The sequence below is a fragment of the Strix uralensis genome, chromosome 3 (genome assembly GCF_047716275.1).
Source record: "Strix uralensis isolate ZFMK-TIS-50842 chromosome 3, bStrUra1, whole genome shotgun sequence".
Classification (NCBI taxonomy): domain Eukaryota; kingdom Metazoa; phylum Chordata; class Aves; order Strigiformes; family Strigidae; genus Strix; species Strix uralensis.
Window position 1 is genome coordinate 80973933 of NC_133974.1, and position 22443 is coordinate 80996375.

General features: G+C 38.0%; 1 protein-coding gene across 2 annotated transcripts in view; it reads left to right on the plus strand.

The window, feature by feature from the left end:
* The window catches only part of SMOC2 (SPARC related modular calcium binding 2), a 149140-nt gene that overhangs the window by 84575 nt on the left and 42122 nt on the right, over positions 1-22443 (plus strand). For both annotated transcript variants that reach the window (XM_074864808.1, XM_074864809.1), the window contains exon 8: positions 17877-18063. In XM_074864808.1, coding sequence (XP_074720909.1) covers positions 17877-18063 — 187 coding nt within the window. The remainder of the gene's footprint in view (positions 1-17876; positions 18064-22443) is intronic.

Below are 22443 nucleotides of genomic sequence, written 5' to 3' on the forward strand. Positions count from 1 at the left end.
GGGTGATATATAGAAGATAGGTTTTCCAAATTTTGCAGTCAATTAGAAGTCCAGCAGGGTTGACAGTAGGAAGAGCTGCCAGGACTTCCATCATCATCCCAATGACCTGATAAGAGGAAATGTCTATGCTCCATGAAGAGATGCCTTCCCTTCCTTGTTCCCCCACAAGCAAACAAGCCTAAAAGCAATGAACGTAGCCAGTAACCTTTGCAGGTCTTTATCAATACCGTAAAGGCAAAATTTTTCTTGATTCTGATGCACCTTCTTGGGTAAGAGGGCCAGCTCAAGTGTGAGCATATAGAATTAGGCATCTAAATTTGCGAACTGTCATCTAAACATTTGTCCTATTTTTTTCTGAAATATTAAGAATCCAATACTACTCTTGAGGTCAAAAAATATATTACAAAATGAAAGAAATATCTGCAATGTCAGAGAGCGCTGAGACTCGTATTTTCAAAACGTCACTAAATTGGTAGTTATGCTCTTGAACAAGAAACTCTGTTTGTAGTATAGATGGTGAAGAAGGTTATTCCATCACTCCAAGGATATCCACAAAACTCTTTCCTGCATTTTGCAAGGTTAAGAACTCCTTATGTCTTAATCTGTGAGCTGATAAAAACTCTCAAAAATGCTAACTTTAAGGAAACCAAAATTTTAAGTTTCACTCTTAATTTTAATCAAAGTCATCCAGTGAGCTGTTCTGGCAAAATTATTCTGGTTTTATAAGACAGACCAGATTGTTTTGAGGAAAGCAATTTTCTCTTTCTTCTGTGAGGATAAGTCAAATGACCAACTGTTCACCTTTCCAATAATTGAGTAAGAAGTGTTTTAAAAAAAGCCAAAACCAGTTATGGCAAAATATTCCACTGTTAATATCTCATGTGAACTGTGGAATTCTAGTGATTGATCTGGCCACATTCTGCACAAAAAACTCTGATTGCTGTTAATGGAAATATGGCCATGGAAGCACTGGTAGCCATGTACTCAGCCCTTATGGCTGGAGTCAAAGCTTTACTTCAGTTTCCTGACATGTACATTTCTGACAATCTGAATTTATTTCTAGATGTTGCCTGGTAGATCAGGTTATGGGCAGTCACAGTGGTTTAAATTTGGAGAGATTTTTAATGGGATGATATACCACATATGACTTCCAACTTTCTTATTTGCCAAACTGTGTATCTCTGAACAAACTTTCTGAAAGGATTGAAAGCTCCATGCTACAGTTCATGCATTGCTTAATTATTTTCCAATAAATTCTTGGCTTTTTGCTTAATTCTTGAGAAAAATGCCATGTGATGCAGGAACTTTTTGAGGCTTCATCATTAATGTTAGCATTTTCCATTTAGTACAAAAGCAAGAGAAATTCAACTCCTACAGGGACCTCTGTGGAAGGACTGGAATTAACCCCAAAACCTGTCCATTGGCCAGATGTCTGCAATGCAGCTATAGCATCAGTCCAAGCCTTTACTGCAGCCTCTGCTTTTATGGACTGTTAAGATCCCAGGTTAATGCTGTCATCCATGGATCCTTTTCCCTAGCCTGCTCTTAATGCAATACACTGTCTTTTCTGTTTGGGACCAGTGCAGAGTCTCCTTTCCATGAAAAGCCACACCAAGGGTCATAATTGGCACAAGGGAACTTGTTCTAGTCAAATTACATTGCTAACGTACATAAAACCACTTTGAAATCTTGTCATCAGCAAGATGCTGTATATACCCCAAGTGTTGTATTATTACTGGCTTGCTTTCTGCTTCACTCCACCCTGTCCATCATGCTCTGTCCTCTCCCATAGCAGACTGTTCCAGATAAATGCTAGACACTATGTTTTCCCTGCACTCTACACTGCCTAGAAATAACATTAAGTATTGTTGCCATAATGCTTTAGATTTCTGTGTTACTGGAGAAGAAGCAGTGGTTGAAGAGACAGGCCACTGTTTTTCATTAAGCTATTTTTAATACCTGTTTTAGTTTAAGAACGGCAGGCCAACTATCTGCATTCAACCACAAATAAAACTATGTTTAAATAAGATTAAGGCTGTAAATTAAATTTCAGATCTTAAATTCTCTTGGTGCATTACAAAACACAAGAGAAAAGAGAGGGCAAAGCTTAATATACCAAACTGGTTGAAAATGCAGCCTTCTATGGAAAAAATTAACTTCTTAGGGAACTCTTTCTGAAAAGATATGCATTTTCAGCTAAAAAAAAATATTTTCAAGATGAAAAGTCAAACAACAAAACAAACCTTCAAAAAGCTGAATAGTTTTGGCTCAAAACTCAAAATCTTGATTGGTCATTGTAATGCCTTGTTGGAGCTGTAATTTTAAAACTTCATTAATTCCTTCTTTTTCAGGGGCTGTGATCTTTAGGCTGACTATACATGCAGGATATAATGGTCTCTGCTTTTTAAAAACTCAGAGATACCTCAGAAAACTTGTAGGCATCTTGGATTTTGTGGTCCTCTGGGAAGTTCAACACAAAGAAACAACTTCTTGTGGGTTTTTGGTTTTGTTTTGTTCTCATTAAAAATCACATTTTTTATGAAAAACAAACACTTTGAATGAAAAGAATCTTTTCATTTAAAGACATGGTTTTCTAGCAAACACGGTCACAATGAAATTTTTCAACCAACTCTATTGCAGTCATAACAAGCTATGAAAAAATTTATATTATCACCACTTAAACAGTGGATTACCTTGTTCCATTGTTTTCCAGTGAGATCCTAATGTTATTTAAACTTACCACTTTTATTGTTCTTCAGTGAGTAAAGACAACTTATCAAAATGAAAGGACTTTTATTGTCCTCTATTTGGATGGCTGCTTAGATGCAGTTTTTGTTGGACTAAAATGCATTATAAATACATAAATTCCTCAAATGTGAGTGACCTGTAATGCCCTTGAATTGTTTTCCAGTGCACCCAGTTAGATCACGGCAACAGACTGGTTGATGTTTGGTCTGAAAGCAGAGGAATATAAAGTCAAATTAATGCCTCTTGTGCCTGCAAAAGCTGAAATACAGTTTTGGCAAAAAAGTAGAAAATAGCTTAGGATTGCATGATCTGTTCAGGTTCAAATCATAGGAAGGGTTGAGTGTCCCCCTCAGTCATTAGGCCAAATTTTCACATCTGTATTCAGGCAAACTCCCATCAATGTAAGGGCTGACAAGGGTTGATCTTGTCTGATTATGTTTACTTGTCATTTAGTGAATTCATCCACAGACTCCACTACAGTGGGGACTCTTAACAGATGCAGGAGTGTGACTAGTTGTAGAGGTTCATGACCATCACACTCTGTCATGGTGCAGTTCACCCTTCTTTCACAACAGCACTGTTCCCAGTTATTCTGGCTGGTAAGGAGGTAGCAACCCTTACTGTTGGTTTACTTACCTAATTGGTTTGGGGAGCAGAAGTGTAAGTATTTTCTGGTCCTGGGTGTTTCTCCTCTGACTTTCCCAAAACTCTCACCATGTAGATAAAGCCATAATCTCAATAGCCCTTACCACCTGAAGGTAATGAGGGAATCATTATTCTTATTGCTCTCCTGTTTGACTGAATAAAGACTACATCCTGCCTAGCATAAGGGACTTATAATTTTAGTGTTCTTGCAGTTTCTAATCAGGTTTAAAAAGCAATTTAAGATCATTTTTGGGACATGATTTTTAGTTCCTTTGAGTTGATACAACAGAGAAACAGCAAAGCCAAAAATATCAGTATAAATGTCAGTGGTTTGAAAGGTCACTTCCCCTTTCCCTACCAACGTCCCAAGTACGAAACACTGACTTGTAATGTAGTCACACATCCTGTAGTTCATCCCTTTAACTAAACAGTCCAATATAATAATAGCAAATGACTGTAGGAGGAGATGGTTTAATTTCAGCAGGCGTGAAGCCTCATTTTACTCATACCAGTGTAAATAGGAGTGACTCCACTGCAGTTAGAAGGTAATGCCACTGGAAGCCTTATGGGAAGAGAAAAGAATCAGGCCTGGAGAGTTTTTTTTAGTTTTCTTTTAATTTTCCTCTAAATGGGGACATTAGTGTTGCAGGACTGATGATGATGGTGTTGCCTCTCTTGGAAACACAGTGCACGCTCATTTTTTTAAGTAGATAGTATGTGGTATATCAGTCTGCTGGATCAGTGATAATAGGACAGCCCACCCCGATCCTGCTGCTATTGCATAGCTGGGATTCCTCTTGGCTTTAATGGATGTGCTGTCAGCATAAGGGCTCAGCTACTCCACTTGTATAGCCAGCTGAAAGAGTGAACAAAGTATTTTCCCTTTATTGCTTTTCTGTACAACTCCATTCTCTTCAGATGAGGTTTTGTATTTTGCACATTGACATATATTAATATTCAGAAACATTGAATATTCATCAATACCTTTATGCATGTCTGGGAATATAATGTCATGTAACTAACCATAGTGCTAGCCTCAAGGATGTCATGGTGCAGATAGTATTTCAATACACTTGTCAAAATGAGCCTGTGTGACTTCTATATGGAGCATCCCCTGTCCACAGCAAGGCTAGAAGAAAAATGCCTTGCTTTGGATCTTTTTGTCCCCTGGATAATTGAGTAAGAGTTTGTGGGTCAGAATACTATCCTTAAGCTTAATTCACCTTTTTTCATACCTGTTTTTATTGGAGCCTTATGCAATTTTAACATAGTCTTTGTTACTTCTGGCATAATTGATCATCGTCACTCTTGGTTGCACACGCAGTATTCCCTGTTCTGCTTTCAGTCCTTTCTTTGCTGTCTGCTTTCTTTTCTGTCAATAGCAGATCTTCACTGCGTATTTCTTGATTTTTGCCTAGGTATCATTCTCCAGTCTCAAATGCTGCTGTTTTAGGCTTTTCTTGTAACACTGATTTCACATCTCTCTGTTCTTCCACCTTCTCTTTTTGACTATTACAGCCAAAGGCCATAACCCTTATGAGGAGATTAACCAAGGAATAAAGGCTATAGATCACGCTATGAATTTGCAGGCTGTATTCTGAAAATGCAGTGACCCCAAACCAAGATGAGATTTTTTAGGAGTTACCAGTTGAACAGTGCAATGGATAGGAGAGAGAGTTTGATTCCTAGATTGAGTAAGCATGGAAAGGTGTCATTTCCTATCTGTGTAGGATTTCAGAGACCATTTCAGGGATACCTTCTCCAGTTGTGGTATCCATACTGCAGGATACTGAAGGATACCAAACTGTGGAAGCAACTAGGTGTTTGATCCTAAAACTAGTGGAGTATATTTCTGGCATTAATCCAGTGCTTTCCTAAGTAAGAATGTTTCTATAGTCAAGGCTGTGAGTTTTTTGTGGAAGTTAATTTGTATTTTTGAAATAAAACTTAGTGCAAGTGTCGTAACATCAACACTGTTAGTATGAATGACCAGTGCTCAGAGTCTTGGCCTATATTCTGTGCCAATTTTACTTCCTCAGGATGTCACTGGGGATACTTAAGCAGCTTACAAAGTATTGTATGCGAAAGCATCTGACGTCAACTAGTGCAGGGAGACAGTGTGGTTTCATTGCTTACATTCGGGGCAGCTAGCCAGGAACTCCAGGGCTTTAACCCTGGCTCTGCTCTGGGAGGGCTGCTGCAGTCCGGACAGATTAATTCAAGCAGAAGCAAAAGTTTCAGAGGTAGTTGAGATAGTGTCTAGTACAGGCCTGTTGAATACAATAAGGAGCTTTACAGGCTTAAGGCTTACATAGTATAGAAGGTGGAAGTGAAGAAAAAGATGTACTGACCAGTTGAAATAGTTGCATTTCTCGAAATTAAAAGGCACAACCCTTTCTTTCAGTTTCAGTTTTGCATCTAGACTTCCTGCCTTTTGTTTGTTGGTTTCTTTGTTTCAATCATGTAAATCATGACATTGTGTTTTCACTCTTTTTCCTTGCAACTGAATGACAGCTTCAGAGATTCCTCCTCTTCTTTCTGCAAACTGTACCTGCCATTGCATGATTGCAATAAATATGTATGTAGAACACAAACAAAAAGAGGATGTGCATGACTTTGGTGCAAGGGAGAGCCTGTGTCTTTACCTCCATATTATCTTTATCTAAATGAGCCTACATGTATGAGGCAAAATTTCTGGTGTGCAGTGGTACTTGCTGTAGGACTGTACTGTAGTCATTCACAAGCGTGACCCAAGGCAAGGAGGTTTGTAAATACACAGGCTTTTCCACTCTTCTTTAGCCTGTGTTTATTCCTCCTGATTGATGAAAACAAGTACCACTAAAGGCCCTTGTGGACTTCATTAATTATGCCAGTGGTTGATTGGTTTGGTCCAGAATGCTTTATAACAATAGACAGATTTAATCAGCAACAGCTCCAGTTGCAACAGCTTCACAACCTCCTGGGAGCATCATGCACTGAGCTTCCTTTTGCGTTATTTTCAAGCCATCAAACAACCTTTAACCTTCCCAAATTAAAAAGAAAACAGAGCATACAATGTATAATATGTAGAAAGAATAACAGAACTGTCTTCACATAACCAATAATAAAAACGTTTCCTTAGGTGACTGAATGCCAACATTGCTGTTTCCTGTGATGCTCGTTATCTGGAAAAGTTAAATATTTAGAATCTGTTTTATTTGAATAGTTCTGCCAAAACCAGTCCTTTGGATTTTCTCTGTTGGTTGTAGAGATCTTCAGAATAAATGAGGCCTGAGGTAAATGTGCATGTGTGTGGGGGGAGACAGGATGGGAGCAGGTCTGAAAGGGTTGAAAGTATGTGTGGAAAACAAACAAAGCAAACACTTTGAAAAATAATGCTTTCTGAAACCTGTTCTTTACTCTCACACACAATGGATTGTTGGGAAGTATTTATGCAAGGCTTATTCCATTGATACAGGTCATTTTTGTGGTACATTAAACACTTAAAACTAATAATCTTCTGAGCACTTAAAGTAACCATGGATTATAAAGGAGTAAGGATCATTAGTCACACTTTAAAACTGTAATTTTACTGGTTCAAAAAGTCTTGGACTTTGCTACTGTGCATCATCTAGGGACTGACTTTTCTGTTAGTGATCCCTACTGTATTCAGTGGAATGGTTTCAGTTTACAGGAGCAGAAATTGTGGCCTGGGATTTTAAATATGATAAGGGGATCTTCCATTCTTTGAAAGCACAGGGGTGTTTCACTATCACACCATATTTAGCATTACCTACACTTCAGATAACTATTTCTGTTTGAAAATAGAGATGAAAGTGGGGTGTAATTATCATTTTTATTTTTAATTCAGATTGTTGTTTTTTTCCAAAGGTAAAGCCAAGCCAAAGATTTGGCTTTGCTCTTGAAACCAAAGCACAAGCTGAGCTGTTTAACCATGGCCATATGAGAAAAGAAAAAAAAAAAAAAAAAAGAAAGAGCTACATAAAACTATATTAAAAAGTTGTTGGAGCTGAAAGAAATAGTATTAGAATATTCTTATTGGCTTTTACTCTTCTTTGGCTCTTCCTCTTTATTACACACAAAACTTGGCTGAAATCGGTAAAGTCTTCTATCTGAATCCTGTACCTCTCCTGTTATGAATACTGTCCTCCTACGTGCTATATAAATAGTGTGTTTTGGATATAATGTGCTGGGGGGGAAAGACCTGTACAGCATTTAATCTAAGATGAGCCTTTGGATTTGTGCAGGGTTAAAGCCGTGCATTTACCTTTTGACCAGCCTTCAGGTTATTTGTCGAATCTCATACTGAGGACAAAAGTTAATGTATTCTGGGATCATCATGATTCAACAGATGATAGCACTTTAAAGAATTTGCTTCTTGAGCTGTTAAAAGACATTTAATTGCACAACACAGTTCTTGTCATTAGAGATATGAGCAATAATATGCATGCTAGTTTTCCACCTGCTTCTTGCCTTCTCTTTGAGAAGATGAAAAAGAGCAAGTCAGTATAAAAATGGCTAGGTTTTGATTCACCTGTTATTAATTAGCTTTTAAGGGTGCAATTATATTCTCAGCATTAGTAGTTTTTAAATATTTTGATTTTTTAAATCAAGTAGGTTTGAAGGGTACATATCTGAGAGCCCTGGAGGTGGAATCATTCTACTTAGCCACAGAAGAGGCAGTGGGAATGATGGTAGCATAAATTTTTGCATTATGGCTGTCAGAATAATACTCCTTGAAACACTGAGGAATAAAGGAGAATTTCTGTTTCAACAACCTGTTTAATCTCTATATTCCTGCTCAGTGTCAGAGGGCCAAATTTTACCCTTCAATAATGCCCATTCAGTCTGCTATGAACTAGATAGAGGTGCATATTATATTGATAATTTTGTAAGATACACTGAGACATGTAAAGGAGAACTACCTAAATGCAAAATAATATTCTGTTATTTTTTTAATACATTGCATATTTTTTAACTGTGCATCTTGGATCGTGTTCCTGTAAAACAGCCAGAAGTCCTCCTAGCTCCTGCTGACTTCTGCAACAGTAGTCAGGGTTCTGTCTGTAAGGTGGTTGGAAATCAGTTGATACTTAGAAAATAAAGTAGGTGGCGTGCAGCCACCTCAGGCAGGAGTTAAGCAATAAGGCTGGAAAACATTGCATGATGCCAACAGCATTAGCAGTGTGGACTAATGGCAGGAACGTAGCACAAACTGCAGCCAGAGATGCCACTGTACACCTCTGAAATTAAAATTACGTGGGTGCCTAAGGTCAAGTATCCAAAGTCATATCCAGGCATTGATGTAAGTATCTCAGTTTCCCAAACGGTGAACAGAAACATCTCCTGTTTCACTGAAGGGACGCGCTGGGTTGATAAACATTCCTGTAAGCTGGCTGGCTTATTTAAGTGCCAAAGTATGAATTTAGGCACTCCAGTTTGCACATTTTGTTTTGTAATTTTTAGTAGAGCTATTCAAACAAATACTTACCCTCAGCTTACCTGGCAAAGACTTCAATTTTCACAGCTCTGTGGAAAAAGTGAACCAGCTTTATTTTCACTTCAAATATTTCTTTAAAAATGAGAGATTTTTCCACTGGCAGAAGACTAACATTTGCTGGTCAATATACTCATAAAGCAAGAATGGTAGCTTTGCGCAATTTTGTTTAATGAATGAGCCTTTAGATTGCTATAGCAAACTGGCCAGCTAGCCACCGTGTTTGGGAAAAGTCAGTGATTTTCATTTTCTGTAATTTTGGGTGGTGGCTTTTTTGTTTGGTTGGTTTTGCAGTTTGAATGCTATGGTGCTGCTCTGCTTTGGCAGGGTGAGACAACCATACCTAACAATAATAGAAACCAATGTTTCCTCTTATGTAGCAAAACCAGTTTTCATCCCATTTGGCAACTAACTGCTTTCAGATGCATCCTTGCAGGATAGGAGAGTATTCTCTCATTTTAGGGGAGGCAGGTTAACACAGTCAAGCAAGAGCACCTGGAGATAATAATCCATCCGCTCTCCAGCCTTGTAACTCACTGAGAAAAAGGGGATGAAGGACTCTCTCCTCAGACCAGAAGATTTTTCACTCGCCTTGTGAAGCCTGATGCCATATGATTGACCAGCTGGCTTAAAAGGACTTTTGATTTGTGTTAAGGATGCATTCAAAGGTCCATTGTTAGAGGGTAGGGTGTAAACAGTCCTTGGATCAAGTCTGCCTAATGCAATCCACTTTGCAAAGACTTGCTCTCACTTTCACACAGTGCTGGTAAAGATTTAACAAAATGTGCTATTCTTGGTTCAGTGCTGTCTCACATTTCATAGATGGTATAATAAATGTTTGGCTCAGGATGTTTAGGATATACATTTTGGCTCTAAAGCAAAATGTGTCTTTGAAATAACTCAGATTTATAATCTAATGTATTCTAATGTATCTAACTTCATGTTTCTCTGTTATTTATCTACATCAGGAGTAAATGCAAATACTTAAACATTTAGAGTCAGATTCTGTCACACTTGTAAATAAAGACTAGCTTCTCTGTGAGTTTTCATCAATTTAGTGAACAGATCTCACACTGCTGTTTTATTCAGTCTAAATAAGAATGGCAAAATGTAGAATTACATTTGGTTTAAAAACAGGTAGCTAGTTTGACCCCTTATAATCTGTACAATGGCAGTGTGAGAACTCAGTGAAGGAGAAAAATAATTATAAATTAATAACTGAGTAATTTATATTAGTTATAATTCTGTGAGAGGAGAAATTTGAATGCTTAAATAGTATTTCTCATCTCTTTAACTAAGAAGTTGGGCTAAAAATTAAACAAACAAGCAGACAAACAAACAAACAAAATGCTAAAATAGCAGGCTTTTGTGGCAAAACAGTTCTACAGTGTTGTGGTTACAGTCTTTCTCACAGTACTCTTAATATTTAAAATTTTAGGAAAAATAAAGAGTTGCAGAGGTATGTGCAGAACAGAACCTTCCCTAAACCAGAAACTCTTCTAAAAATTTCAGTAGACAAGTGGATTTTGATTTTAGTTAAAGAGCAAGTCATCCTATTTTCATCTTTTTGTCTTGTGGGCCCCCAAACTTTCGCCTGTTGGTAGAACCAGAATTTGTGTATTGCAGAAATCTTGATTTGACATCGTGCTACTTGGCTACTCAAACCCAGGGTTAAAGTTGAGAAAACACTGGGGTATACAGGTAGATTAAATTGGCTGTGATCATGTTCTTTTCAGCTAAAGCTAAATGGGAGCTGGTGGGCTCTGCTTTGGATCTTTATTTCCATGGGTTTAGTGCATTTCCAGATGATCCTCCTTGTGTATTGCAGTGTCCTTGCATATAAAACCACATAGATAAATGAGAGCATCTGTCTGTGATTTATCCTGCTTTGTTCAGTGGAGTAAAGTACATAAATTAAACTTCAGGGCTGTGTTGAAGCTATGAGCTTTGTGTTTAGCCACAGTCATCTACCCAAGCTCCAAAAGTGCAAAATAGTGATCAGCTGTACATTGAGAGCACTCTGCAAATGCACACAAGGGGCCTGAAATATTTGGTTCCCACAAATTTTCACAAACAAGAAAAAATATGGGTAGGAATGTTGCCAGCTTTCTCCAGGCCTTGAGAACCCTCATGCTGATGTGTATCTGAACGTAATGTAAATCAAAACATGTGGCGCCAGATGAATATTAATACTGTAATGTAGTCTTAAGTTTTGGTTGCCATCTAGATGTTGGGACTAAGGTTCTCTGTTTATTAATGTTACCTATTCCTTACAATCAGTACTTGGTCCATGAGCAAATATAGGCTTAACTGGAAACATACATGCATGTGAATATATTCAACTGAGGCCTGATGTATTGTCCATTGAATTTAGTGGGTATTTTTTCCATGGATTTCTACTGGGGGAAGACTGGGCCACACATATATTTTTTGCTTGATTTAGGTTAATGAATAGTCTTTATAAGAAGCTAGTCGCATGAGAAAACTAATTACTGCATTTGTTTGTAGCACTGAGCTGCACTTGATTTCTATTAGAGTCGAGTTTATTTGAAACTGTCAAGAGAGGGCAGGCAGACAAATTCTTGTAAGAACAGGTCTTCTTAAGAATGATTGATGTGAAATGCCCATACGCTGACCATGGGGGATGATGAAATAACTTTGTGTATATAAAAGATATGAAGTTGGCATCTTAAACCATGTTATACCAACTCATCTACCTCTTCAGGGAAGGAATCTGTTATGCTAGAGAAGGTCTAAATGAAAGCTGGAAACCCTGAAAGAATATGAAGCCATAGAGTTATACCTCTCCTTCATAGAATGAAATCAGTTAGGGAAATTTTGTCATTTGTATTAGTTGTGTTTATAGCAGCAACAGACATGATGGATTCTGGGTGTTGAAACGGGTCAGATACAGGTAAAGAACCTGCTAGTTTAACTTGAAGATGTGTGTTTGCTGGAGTTAGGAATAACAGGGCCACTGCTGTAATGGATCATTTTGCCATCCAGTCAATGTAAATTCCTCTGCAAGGAGAGCATAGCTTGAATAGAAATTATCACACTTCCCACTGCCTTTCTAAAGTGAACATGTTGGTCATATGTGGAAATACAATTTGGTGTAGTGCAAGTGGAAATCCATTCAATGAAATTTGAAGACTATGAAAACTAGTTGAAAATATAAAAACACATTGTAATCAGTTTCCTCAGGGCCTATTAACTTCACTGGTTCAAGGAGGGTTCATTCTAAGCAAATGGAACAAGTTCTTATCCCTGTGAGATGTGAATTTGTTGGAGGGTTGCATGTGTGTCAATAGGATGACTATTTATCCATCCTAATTATTATGGTTTAGAAATAAACTAGCACAAAACTTGTGTAAACCAGTGCTTGAAGTGTTCTAAAAGGGTGCCTAAATTAGGCTAAATTAGGACAGACAGATGATTTTCACAACGTTTAGCAGAAATTGTCGTAAAATTTAAGACTCTATATATTGAACTTTCAACATGAATATATTCTGTCTGTATATTGTCTCAGAAACATGGGGAAACTGTAATATTAACTGTCTCTAATGTTACACTGCACTCCTTCAGAGCATGCGTATCACTTTTCGGAGTATTTTTGTTCACAGGTTTCTTGTTACCTGCTTTCTATAGAGGACATTGAGCTTCAAGGCCTAATAAAAGATTCCTTTACCCTGGAAACCAGGCTGTCTAAATTGTCCTTTCATGGCCCATTATGTTAATAAGAAAAGGAGGGAGAAGGAACCAACTGAAAACAGAATTTCTTGGAATGGATTCTGTTTGTCATATACACATTGTGCAGTTAAGAAAAATTGGAAAGAAATATTTGTATAGTGGCAGGAAATGTTAAGGTAACATACAGACACCTTTGTAATTTTCTGCAAGTTTGGCAACTTGTTTCTGTAGAACACACTGAAATTTAGACATAAATACAGCGATTTACATTTAAGCAAAAAAGAAAATCAAAATTATTTGTAATCATGATATTCTACATTTTGGGAGAAGCTGTGATAAGACACAGCACAACTGCCAGAATTTCTGAAACAAGGGGCTAAAATGTCTCCTCTTACAAGACTAACAAGATGATTAACATAACTTACATAGTACAGTGTTCGGTGGTTTAGATGTGCTACAAACAAATGCACAGTTACATAGTTTGTTCAGGATTTTTCCAGAAAGAACACCTCTTTTTTCCTCTAGGGCATCCCCTAGTAAGCATTGATTAACAGTTTAAGTAACCTATCAGAGATGCATAAGTGGAGTCTTTCATAAACAGGGATTTACAGTGTTATACACTACTACTATTGAGGTATTTTTCTGTTCATGTAAATTAACTTGATTCATTGAAATCCAAACTGTTTTCTTAGGGATAATTAGCAACAAGAATTGACTGAAGATTTTATACAAAACATGAAACTTATCCAGAGAGTTTATTATTAGCTGGAGTATTTTTCTCATTGACAGAAGATGCAGCATTTCAGTTGGTTGTTTGTAATGTATTGTAAAGGCATCTTGAACCAGAACAAGAAAAGTATATTTAGCAACTAACATTTAAAGTAAAAAGGGAAGAAATGGAATAACAATATGACATAGGAAGACCAGCATACATAACATTTAAAGCAGATTTTTAAACTCATTCTTAGCAGAGAGCAAAAGTTTTACTTCATTATTCAAAAATTCCCTTTTCAGAGTAAGTAGATGGCCATTGGGTGGTACAAAGGCTCTTGGTGTAAAACTGGACAAAAAGGTATATTTTCTTACATGATTGAAATTTGTGTGTTGAATCAGTAGTGCTTATGAACCTGGAATAAAATACAGTTTTGGGCAGAAACTGCAGGAGGGTTTATCAACCTGAAATTAAGGATCCCAACTGAGCAACAGTGTGGCTGGCTAACATGGTAGAGTATCTGGAAAGGATTTTTCAGCCATGTCTAACTATTTTATAGAACTAAGATGCTTGGAAAGACATCCCTTTTTTCCAGCAAGACAAAACTGAAGGACCTAAGTGAAATAACAACAGTGTAAGCAAATTCCCTGAAAAGAAGCTGGCATGTCGGTGCTTTTCTCTTCCCAGAAGGAATGCTATTGTAGTAACACATTCCATAGAAAGTTTGATGCATTTTAATGATTAAGGTATTTATCCTACTTTTATTGTGGCATAGATCTTTTTCCATACTGTCCACTTTATGAACTGCTGGAATCCATCTGTTATGGTTCCAGATCATAGTTGTTGTCAGATTGTTTGGACAAACTGTCAGGAATTTTCTAAGTGAACAACGTTTATCACTGATTCTCCTGGCAAAGGAACGTTTGTTGACGATGACTCTTCTGACATTGCAAAGGCAATTATTTGCAGCAGTATGGTAGCTCTGTGATAGGAGCTGTTAGTCATCACAGGGCTACAGTTGCATCTTTCCAGTCCAGTACTCCCGTTTTAAATAATTGAAAGAAGAGTTTGAAAGGGAATGAATGATTCCCTCAGAGAGGAAGTTACACAGAGGACTAATATTCTGGTTCTGGGAAAAGCAGGCAGGATTATAAGTAAACACTTCAGAGCAGTTTTCCTTTATGCAGAAAGAGTGTGGTAGTGGGGAAAACAAGCAGGGAATTAGTAATGGTGGCATAAATGGTCATGTCAAGAGCATACAAAAGCATTGGACTCTGCAGATATGACACTCTTGGGCAGTCACTAAACAGATTGCCTGATAGCTGACTTGAAGCTCATTAGCCATTATGTAAGGGAGGAAAATAAACTATTCTGCACTTTTGGTGAATAAAATGAATGAACTGGGTTCAGCAGATTTGTAATAAGGCTCAGTGATTTGGCACATAGAGAACTGACATAGTGTCCATCACACTGATTTATATTTTTTCCAATTTGTCAAAAATATTCTACATTTTATCTGACAACTAATTTAGGACTAATGATAGATTCCTCTTGTTACAGTTTCCAATCTGTAGGGGAAGAGTAAGAAATTAAAGGTTCCAAAAAGGGGAAAGTCCTCCCTGAAAATGCCATAGTTACTTTTATATATGTTTTTTTGTCTTGAATGCCTGTGCTGATGCTGCTCTTCAAAGGCAGACTTTTCATAACTAGAGTCCTCCTAGTTACAGGACTTTTACCTTGGCATTTAGTATGAATCCTGCTTTTTTGTCTATTTTTCATAGACTTCAGCCATTAAGAACATTCCTTTTTATCTTTAAACCTTCCTTTGATTACTGTCACTGGCTGTCCTATTTCCAGTCTCACTTGCAGTGTTAAGTTCCACCAGTCTTCTGACTGTCCCTCCTAAAGCCATAAGCCACATTTGCAACCCTCCTTTGACATCTCTCCCATAATACTGCTTTTCTGTATCTCTGAGACTTAAAACCAGACATAAGGGAGAAAAAGGACCAGAACAAACATGACCTAGTGCAAAAGAGACAAATTTCTAGCTTGAGGAGCAGCTTGTAGGAAACCTTCCCTCAGCAAGTCAGTCAGGAGAGTAAATACCATTTATCTAGGTATGTACCACCTGCTCCTAAATCACCACAATGCAAGTGACTGCACTGGCCCATGACTGCAGTGGTTTTGAGTCAGCAGTGTAGTCCTTTGCTGGGTGATTCAATCAGTGGAAACTAGAGCTTCACAGAAATTAGGTGGTGTAGCTTATGCTCACAGCTGAAACAGTCTGTATCTGCTTCTGTACTGGGAATTCTCCATCACATCCTCGCTGTGCTGTTACATTTTGTGTATCTGGATGACCTGACCATGTAGTCTCTATACACCAATGTGTTTTCTAAACAAAGCTGAGAGCATGAAAATGTATCGCTCCTCTGGGTCTGCAAGAGATAATGATACCTGCACATCTGCCAGATTGTGTTGCTAGTTACAAGGATGTAAAATGAGACAAGGTCACAGTAGCTAATGGAATGGTCCCAAGGTTTATCAGTATGAAAGATAAAAGAATTTAGTGGAGTTTAAAGAGAAGTAATGTTTTCCTCCCTTTCACTGCAGCTGCTTCACCCTGTTTGTTTCTTTTTGCTTGATTATATACAAAATATAAAAAATTAACAACTGAGCGAAGTGATGTGTTTTCCAGAGTTGTCGTACCTTGTAACTTGATAATCATCATAATCCAGATTCACTGGAAAAGATTTGGTTAGTCTAAGAGAATGTTGGTGACAGATTTCTAATTTGTGAAAACATAGCTATTTCTGTGAAGGTTTTAACATGCAAATAATTAGCTATTTCTCTTTTTTAAAGGAACCTTTCTGTCCTCACTACACTGATTCTCTAAGTACAGTTTATTATCTGGTGCTTTGAGAACTATTCAATCTCTGATCATGTCAGTGGGTAGACCAAGACAAAAACATGCAAAATCAATCAATTTATCTAGCTGCCCTGCTCAAATATCATATGAAACAAAAGAAGAAAAAAAAAATCAACCAAAGAACTGAAAAAACACTCCATCTGTGCCTTGTAATCAAGTTATCAAGTAATATGCTTATTTTTTAAACCTTTTACATGGATTAGAGCAAAACACACTGTTTTGGAAACCAGGCCATTGTATAGATGGAATTGTGTGCCATTTAAAGTATGAAGGTGTTTAACTTCCTGCTACTTTTTCCCCTGCAACAGAAGTCTTACTGGTTTTGGTCATCTGCATTTGGAAGAAGCTGGCAAGGAGCAGTAGCATTCTGGACATAACTAGTAACTTTCTGTCAGTTTTTGCCTACAATTTCCAAAGCATTTTCAGAAATGTGGATAAGAGTAAATGCGATTAGGCTGAAGCTGAAACTCGTTACAAATGCACTAGAAAATCCAGTGAGGATTCAATTTGTACTTCTGTGGGTTAAACTGTGAAAAAATCAAGAGGTAAATCCTGCTAGAGATTCAGAGAATAAGTGTGTCATTAGTCTTTAACTGACTTGAAATAAGAGCAAATATTACCCACAGATATTTTTTTTTGTAACATTGAAATTATTTTTCTTTAACTGAAGAGAATCTTTTATTGATTGAAATTCTAGTAACTTGAAATTTTCCTGTCAGTAATTTGTGTGTTTGTAGAGAGCTTAACATTCTTGTTTTTCAAATATTTAATTTTTGTTCACTGGATTAGTTTGAAAATTATACACAAGCTGTTTTATTAACCATATAAATTTCACATGATAGGACACTGACTTTAAAGTTCCTGGAGAAATAATGGCTTGAGTAAATAGTTTGTCTCATTTATTATCTCTGCAGTGCCATATATACCAGGTCAGTAGTGATCAAAAATCCTGAGAAGAGGTGTCTTTTTACTGATTGGTGTGAACTGACTGGCATTCCTCAGTCCCTGGGCTTTCTGCTCTTTGCCCCCTGGTTCATAGTTTCACATAAAGGCTAGGAATGTATAGACAAGTGAGCTTTTCTCACATTCAGAAGAGATCTGGGACATATTGTTAATGCAGAGATAAAAATGTATTACTTTTTCATGTGGGTCTTGGTCTTCAGAGCAAATGATACATCGCCAATACCAGAATCACCAAAAAAAGGTGGAAGAATTTTCACTGTATTAAGAGGTTGTTCCAAAACTGGGAAGAAAGAGCAGAATTTAAATATCTAAATGAATATCTAGATTAATAATTCATATAAGGAATCCTAAGAAGTTGGATTTTTACACTTCCATCTGAAAAAAATCAATAGTTTAGGGACTGTGGAGTCAGTAAGAATTTTTTTAAGGTTTGGTTATCCATAGATTATATCTAGTATAGGAAAGGAGGCATCAAGATATTATTAGGACTGTATTATGAAGCAGCTGCATGAAAAGGAAATTAAAGTTCCTAACAGTATACAGCATAAACCAATGTAGCTTGTATTTGAGCTGTAGAAAGCCACTTCAAATACAATCATTATATGCAATCAAAGAAAGATATAAAAACTGTTTTATAAATCTAGTAGGCTCTTTCCATATAGTTTCTTCAGTATTTTTTCTTTTCCTTCCAAAAGCATCATCATGTGATCAAGAACTTCAGTCAGCCCTGGAGGAAGCTAAACAGCCCCAGAAGGACAATGTGTTCATTCCAGAGTGTGCTCAGGGTGGCCTCTACAAACCAGTGCAGTGCCATCCTTCCACAGGCTACTGCTGGTGTGTTCTGGTCGATACAGGACGTCCCATCCCTGGTACATCAACCAGGTAAGGGAATACACATTTAGTGCTCAGAAGCTGTAGTGAGAAGATGCCTTGGTGTGCACATACTGCATGTAGATTTCTGTTGGTGGTGGAATTATGTCATATAGTTTTCTTCCACTATGAAGTGAAATATTTCTAAGAGACATCAAAAGTTAAGACTAGATGTCCACAGACTCTTTCACTGCAATGTCAGAGGCAGTTTGCTCCCCTAAGTCCTCTTTTTTACTTCTGTTTTATGCTGGGAAGCCAAGGCTTGGAGCAGATAATGAATAGGCCCAGAAGAAACCTCACACTGCTTAGCCTGAATATAGAAGAACCAAGTAAGATGGTCTATGACAGAAACCACATCCAACCTCAGAAATGTTCAGTTATTTTTCCAGCAACCTCCTCAACTATTTCATATGACTGGCTTTGATGGAACAACTGCTTGGGAACCCATAGAGAGGAAATATCATTTTAGTGTGTTATTAATAGAAGCTTGGAGTTCAGTCATCTCAGCTGAGCCAGATACATGGTAAAGTGTTGTGACCCACATAGAGCAGATGTAGGCAAAGAAAGTATCAGGTTCCAAAGGATGTTGCTTAGGCTGGTTACTGAGGTTTGGCCCTTGTAGGAATGCTATAGAAGAAACCTATACAGAGCTGGCGGACAGTATGGTTATCTTGATGCAATCATAAATCTTTCCAAGCTTTAAAAAACATAATTTTTTATTATTTGCATAAGGTTTGTGAAAAAATATTATAAGCCACTTGCTGTAAAGTATTATATTCTTGGGGAGTGTTTTCACATATTCTTCAAGTGTTGATTTACTACTGATAGCTGTTTATACCATAGTCTAGACCATGCCAGTTACAGTACCAGCTAAAGCAAGCATGACTTAAAGTTACTGTTGATCTGCTTTTTCTGGCAAGTTGAGATCCATAAACTGTCAAAACAAAATAGTCCAAATTTGGTCCTGAAACTGTATGATCAGTACACATATTGTGTAAGGAACTAGAGGTGTCCTCTAGAGATTCCAGAGGCTCCTTTTTCTGCTCTTTCTCTGTTCTTCACCCCTAGGTTTGTTCACTGTTTCTTGTTTTTAGTGCTAATTCTTCTTCGAATTATAGTTAAAATAATTTTATGGAGCCTTAGTTCCTATTCTCTATTTTGAGTCCAAATCATCTTCTCTTGCTCATCAGGCAATGGGGCTTCTGCTGATTTTTTTGTAGTTCTTCTTTAATGAGTATCATTTTATTGTTGAATCACAGAATAGTTGAGATTGGCAGGGACCTCTGGAGATTCTCTAGTCCAACCCCTCTACTCAAAGCAAGGCCAGCTAGAGTGGATTTCTCAGAACTGTCCAGTTGGGCTTTGAATATCTCCAAGGATGGAGAGTCTCTCTGCCTCTCTGGGCAGCCTGTTCTAGTGTTCGATCACCACTACGGTTAAAAAAAAAAAAAAAGTTGTTTTTTGCGTTTAAATGAAATTTCTTGTATTTCATTTTGTGCTCATTGCCTCTTTTCCTGTCACTGGACATCACTAAGAAGAGTCTGACTCAATTTTCTTTATTTTTCCCCCTTTGATATTTATAGACATCAATAGGATCCTCCCTGAGCCTTCTCTTCCCTAGGCTGTACAGTCTCAGTTCTCTCACCTTTTCCTTATTATGTCAAATGCTCCAGTCCATTAATCATATTCATAGCCCTTTGCTGGACTCACTCCAGTATGTCCATGTCTATTTTGTTTGGGCAGCCCAGAGCTGGACCCAGCACTCCAGATAAATCTCACCAGTGTGAATGAGAGGGGAAGGATCACCTCCCTTGACCTTCTGGCAATTCTCTTCCTAATGCAGCCCTGGAGGCTGTTGGCCTTCTTTGCTGAAAGGGCATGTTGCTGCTTCATACTCAGCTTAGTGTTCATCAGGAATCCCAGGCCTTTGCCACAAAGTTGCTTTCCAGGTGGTTGGCCCATGCTGGTACAGGGGATTAATCTTCCACAGGTGTGGGAATTTTGCATTTGCCTTTTTTTGAACTTCATGAGATAACTGCCAGCCCGTTTCTCCAGCCAGTTCCTCTGAATGGCAGCACAATCCTCTAGCGTATCAGCTGCTCCTCCCAATTTTGTATCATCTGCAGACTTGCTAAAGTTGTTCTCTGTTTAAACAATATTGGCTCTAGTATTAAACTCTGGGGCACTCCACTGGTGACTGGATTCCAGCTGAAATTTGTTCTGCTGATTCCAGCTCTTTGAGACTGATGGTTTAGTCAATTTTCAGCACACCTCACTGTCCGTTTATCTAACACATACTTAATCAGTTTGTCTATTAGAATGTAATCAGAGACAGTGTCAATAGCCTTGATAAAATTAGGATAAACAGTATCTGCTCTTCTCCCCTCATCCACGGAGCAAGTCATCTCTATCATAGAAGGCTGCAGGGTTGGCCAAGCATGATTTCCTCTTCATAAATCTGTGCTGACTACTGTCAATCACCTTCTTGTCCTTCATATGTTTTGAAATAGCTTTTAGGAGGATTTGCTTCATCACCTTCTGAGGAATTGGGGTAAGGCTGACTGGCTTGTTATTTGACTCCTCCTCCCAGAAACCTATCCCAGTCACTACGACCTTTCAAATATAATTGAGAGTAGCCTCACAATGACATCAGCCAGCTTCCTCAGCACTTGTGGGTGCATCCCATCAGGTCCTATGGATTTGTGTGTTTGTTCACGTAATCCCTGACTTGGCCCTTCTCCACCTAGGGTAAATCTTCCTTGCTCCGGACTGTAATACTGGTCTCAGGGACCTGGGATTCCTGAAGACTGGTCTTACAAGTAAAGACCTAGGAGAAGGCGGCACTGAGTTCTTCTGCCTTCTCTATATTCTTTGTCACAAGGTCCCCTGTCCGACCCAGCAGCAGACCCACATTTTCCCTGGTCTTCTTTTTGCTGCTGATACATGTGTAAGAAGTCCTTCTTGTTGTCCTTCATACCCCTTACCAGATTTAGCTCCAGGGGGCTTTAGGTTTCCTAACCCCATCCCTGCACGTTTGGACAGTGTCTGTGTATTTCTCCTGTATCACCTGTTTCCACCCTTTGTATCCTTCCTTTTTAAGTCTGAATTTTGTTAGGGGCTTCCTGCCACATCCTGAAGATCAGCATGAATCATTCATGAAGCTGGAACTGGTGATCCTTGAAAATCAACCAGCTCACTTTCCTATTTATATGTATAATGTGCATGTAGTGTGTGTGATTTTGTCTTCTACTGTCATACAGACTGGAATTCTAGGTCTTCCCGACCTCTTGGTGGCTCACTATGGATCTAGAATCAGTCTCCGTCTTTTTTTCCTATGTAGTCTGCTGGCGTCTTGTGTTTAGCAACTATGCAGTCACTCAGCTATGGGAGAAGAGGTGGCAGGGAGGTTTTTCACCATACAGTACTTCTCCAAATTTGGAAGACTGGCAAATTGGATTCATTTCATGCATATGGTTTAGACGCAAATCTTCTTTTGCTTGATGAATGCTTTGCCTGATGACTGATACTGGGTAGATCAGCTGCTGTGGTCTTGACCGTTTCTAATTTGTTCAGCTCTGCTGGACTTACGGGCAGTTTTCAGTGGAGCTCTGAGGAAGTAATATTTAGTAATATCCCTGGAGAGGACATTTCTGAGCACAGATGGATAAGTAAAATACTCAATTTTAGGAGGTTCATACTAAATAAAGAATGACTGGTGTATTTAGGAATGTACAGTCCTGGTAAACAAGCAGGTGGGATTACTGCCTGGAGTTTAAGAGGAATATCTAGACCTCATTTCTGAATACGATTTAGGTGGGCTGGAATCTCAATGATTATTTCTTATTTTAATATTTTTTGCTACATTGATAAAATTAAACTCTTTTTCTCTGGCAAAGGGAAGTAGAGAGGGAGCAGAATATGACGAGAAATATGCAGTTGTCTTTTTGTAATTCTTTCTTACAGAATGGAAAGAGTGAACATGTGAGTCTTTCCTAGTTTAAAAACCAGGTGTTCATGCAAAATGGTGTATGCTATCTTCCAGCTTTCCGCTGCAAAATATAAATTAGAAGAGTAGCTGTTAAAACTCTACTGCAGGAACTGATAGCATTAGTGCTTCTGGTAGCAAGATGGATGCATTATGTCCTGGAATCTCTGTTCTGCAAATCTGTATCGAATCACAAGGGAATAACAGTGAAAGGATAGACAGATCTGGGAAACTCTTGCCAGAATAGCTTAGCATTTTGCATGTTGTTTGTTTTGAATACACTCATGAGGATGAAATTTGTCATATCATCAGGCTCTGAATACCAAAATAAATAGTAGTTGCATTAAATTAGACCTCCAAAATGAAGGGGAGCTATTAATACTCATACACCTTCTAATCTCCTGTCA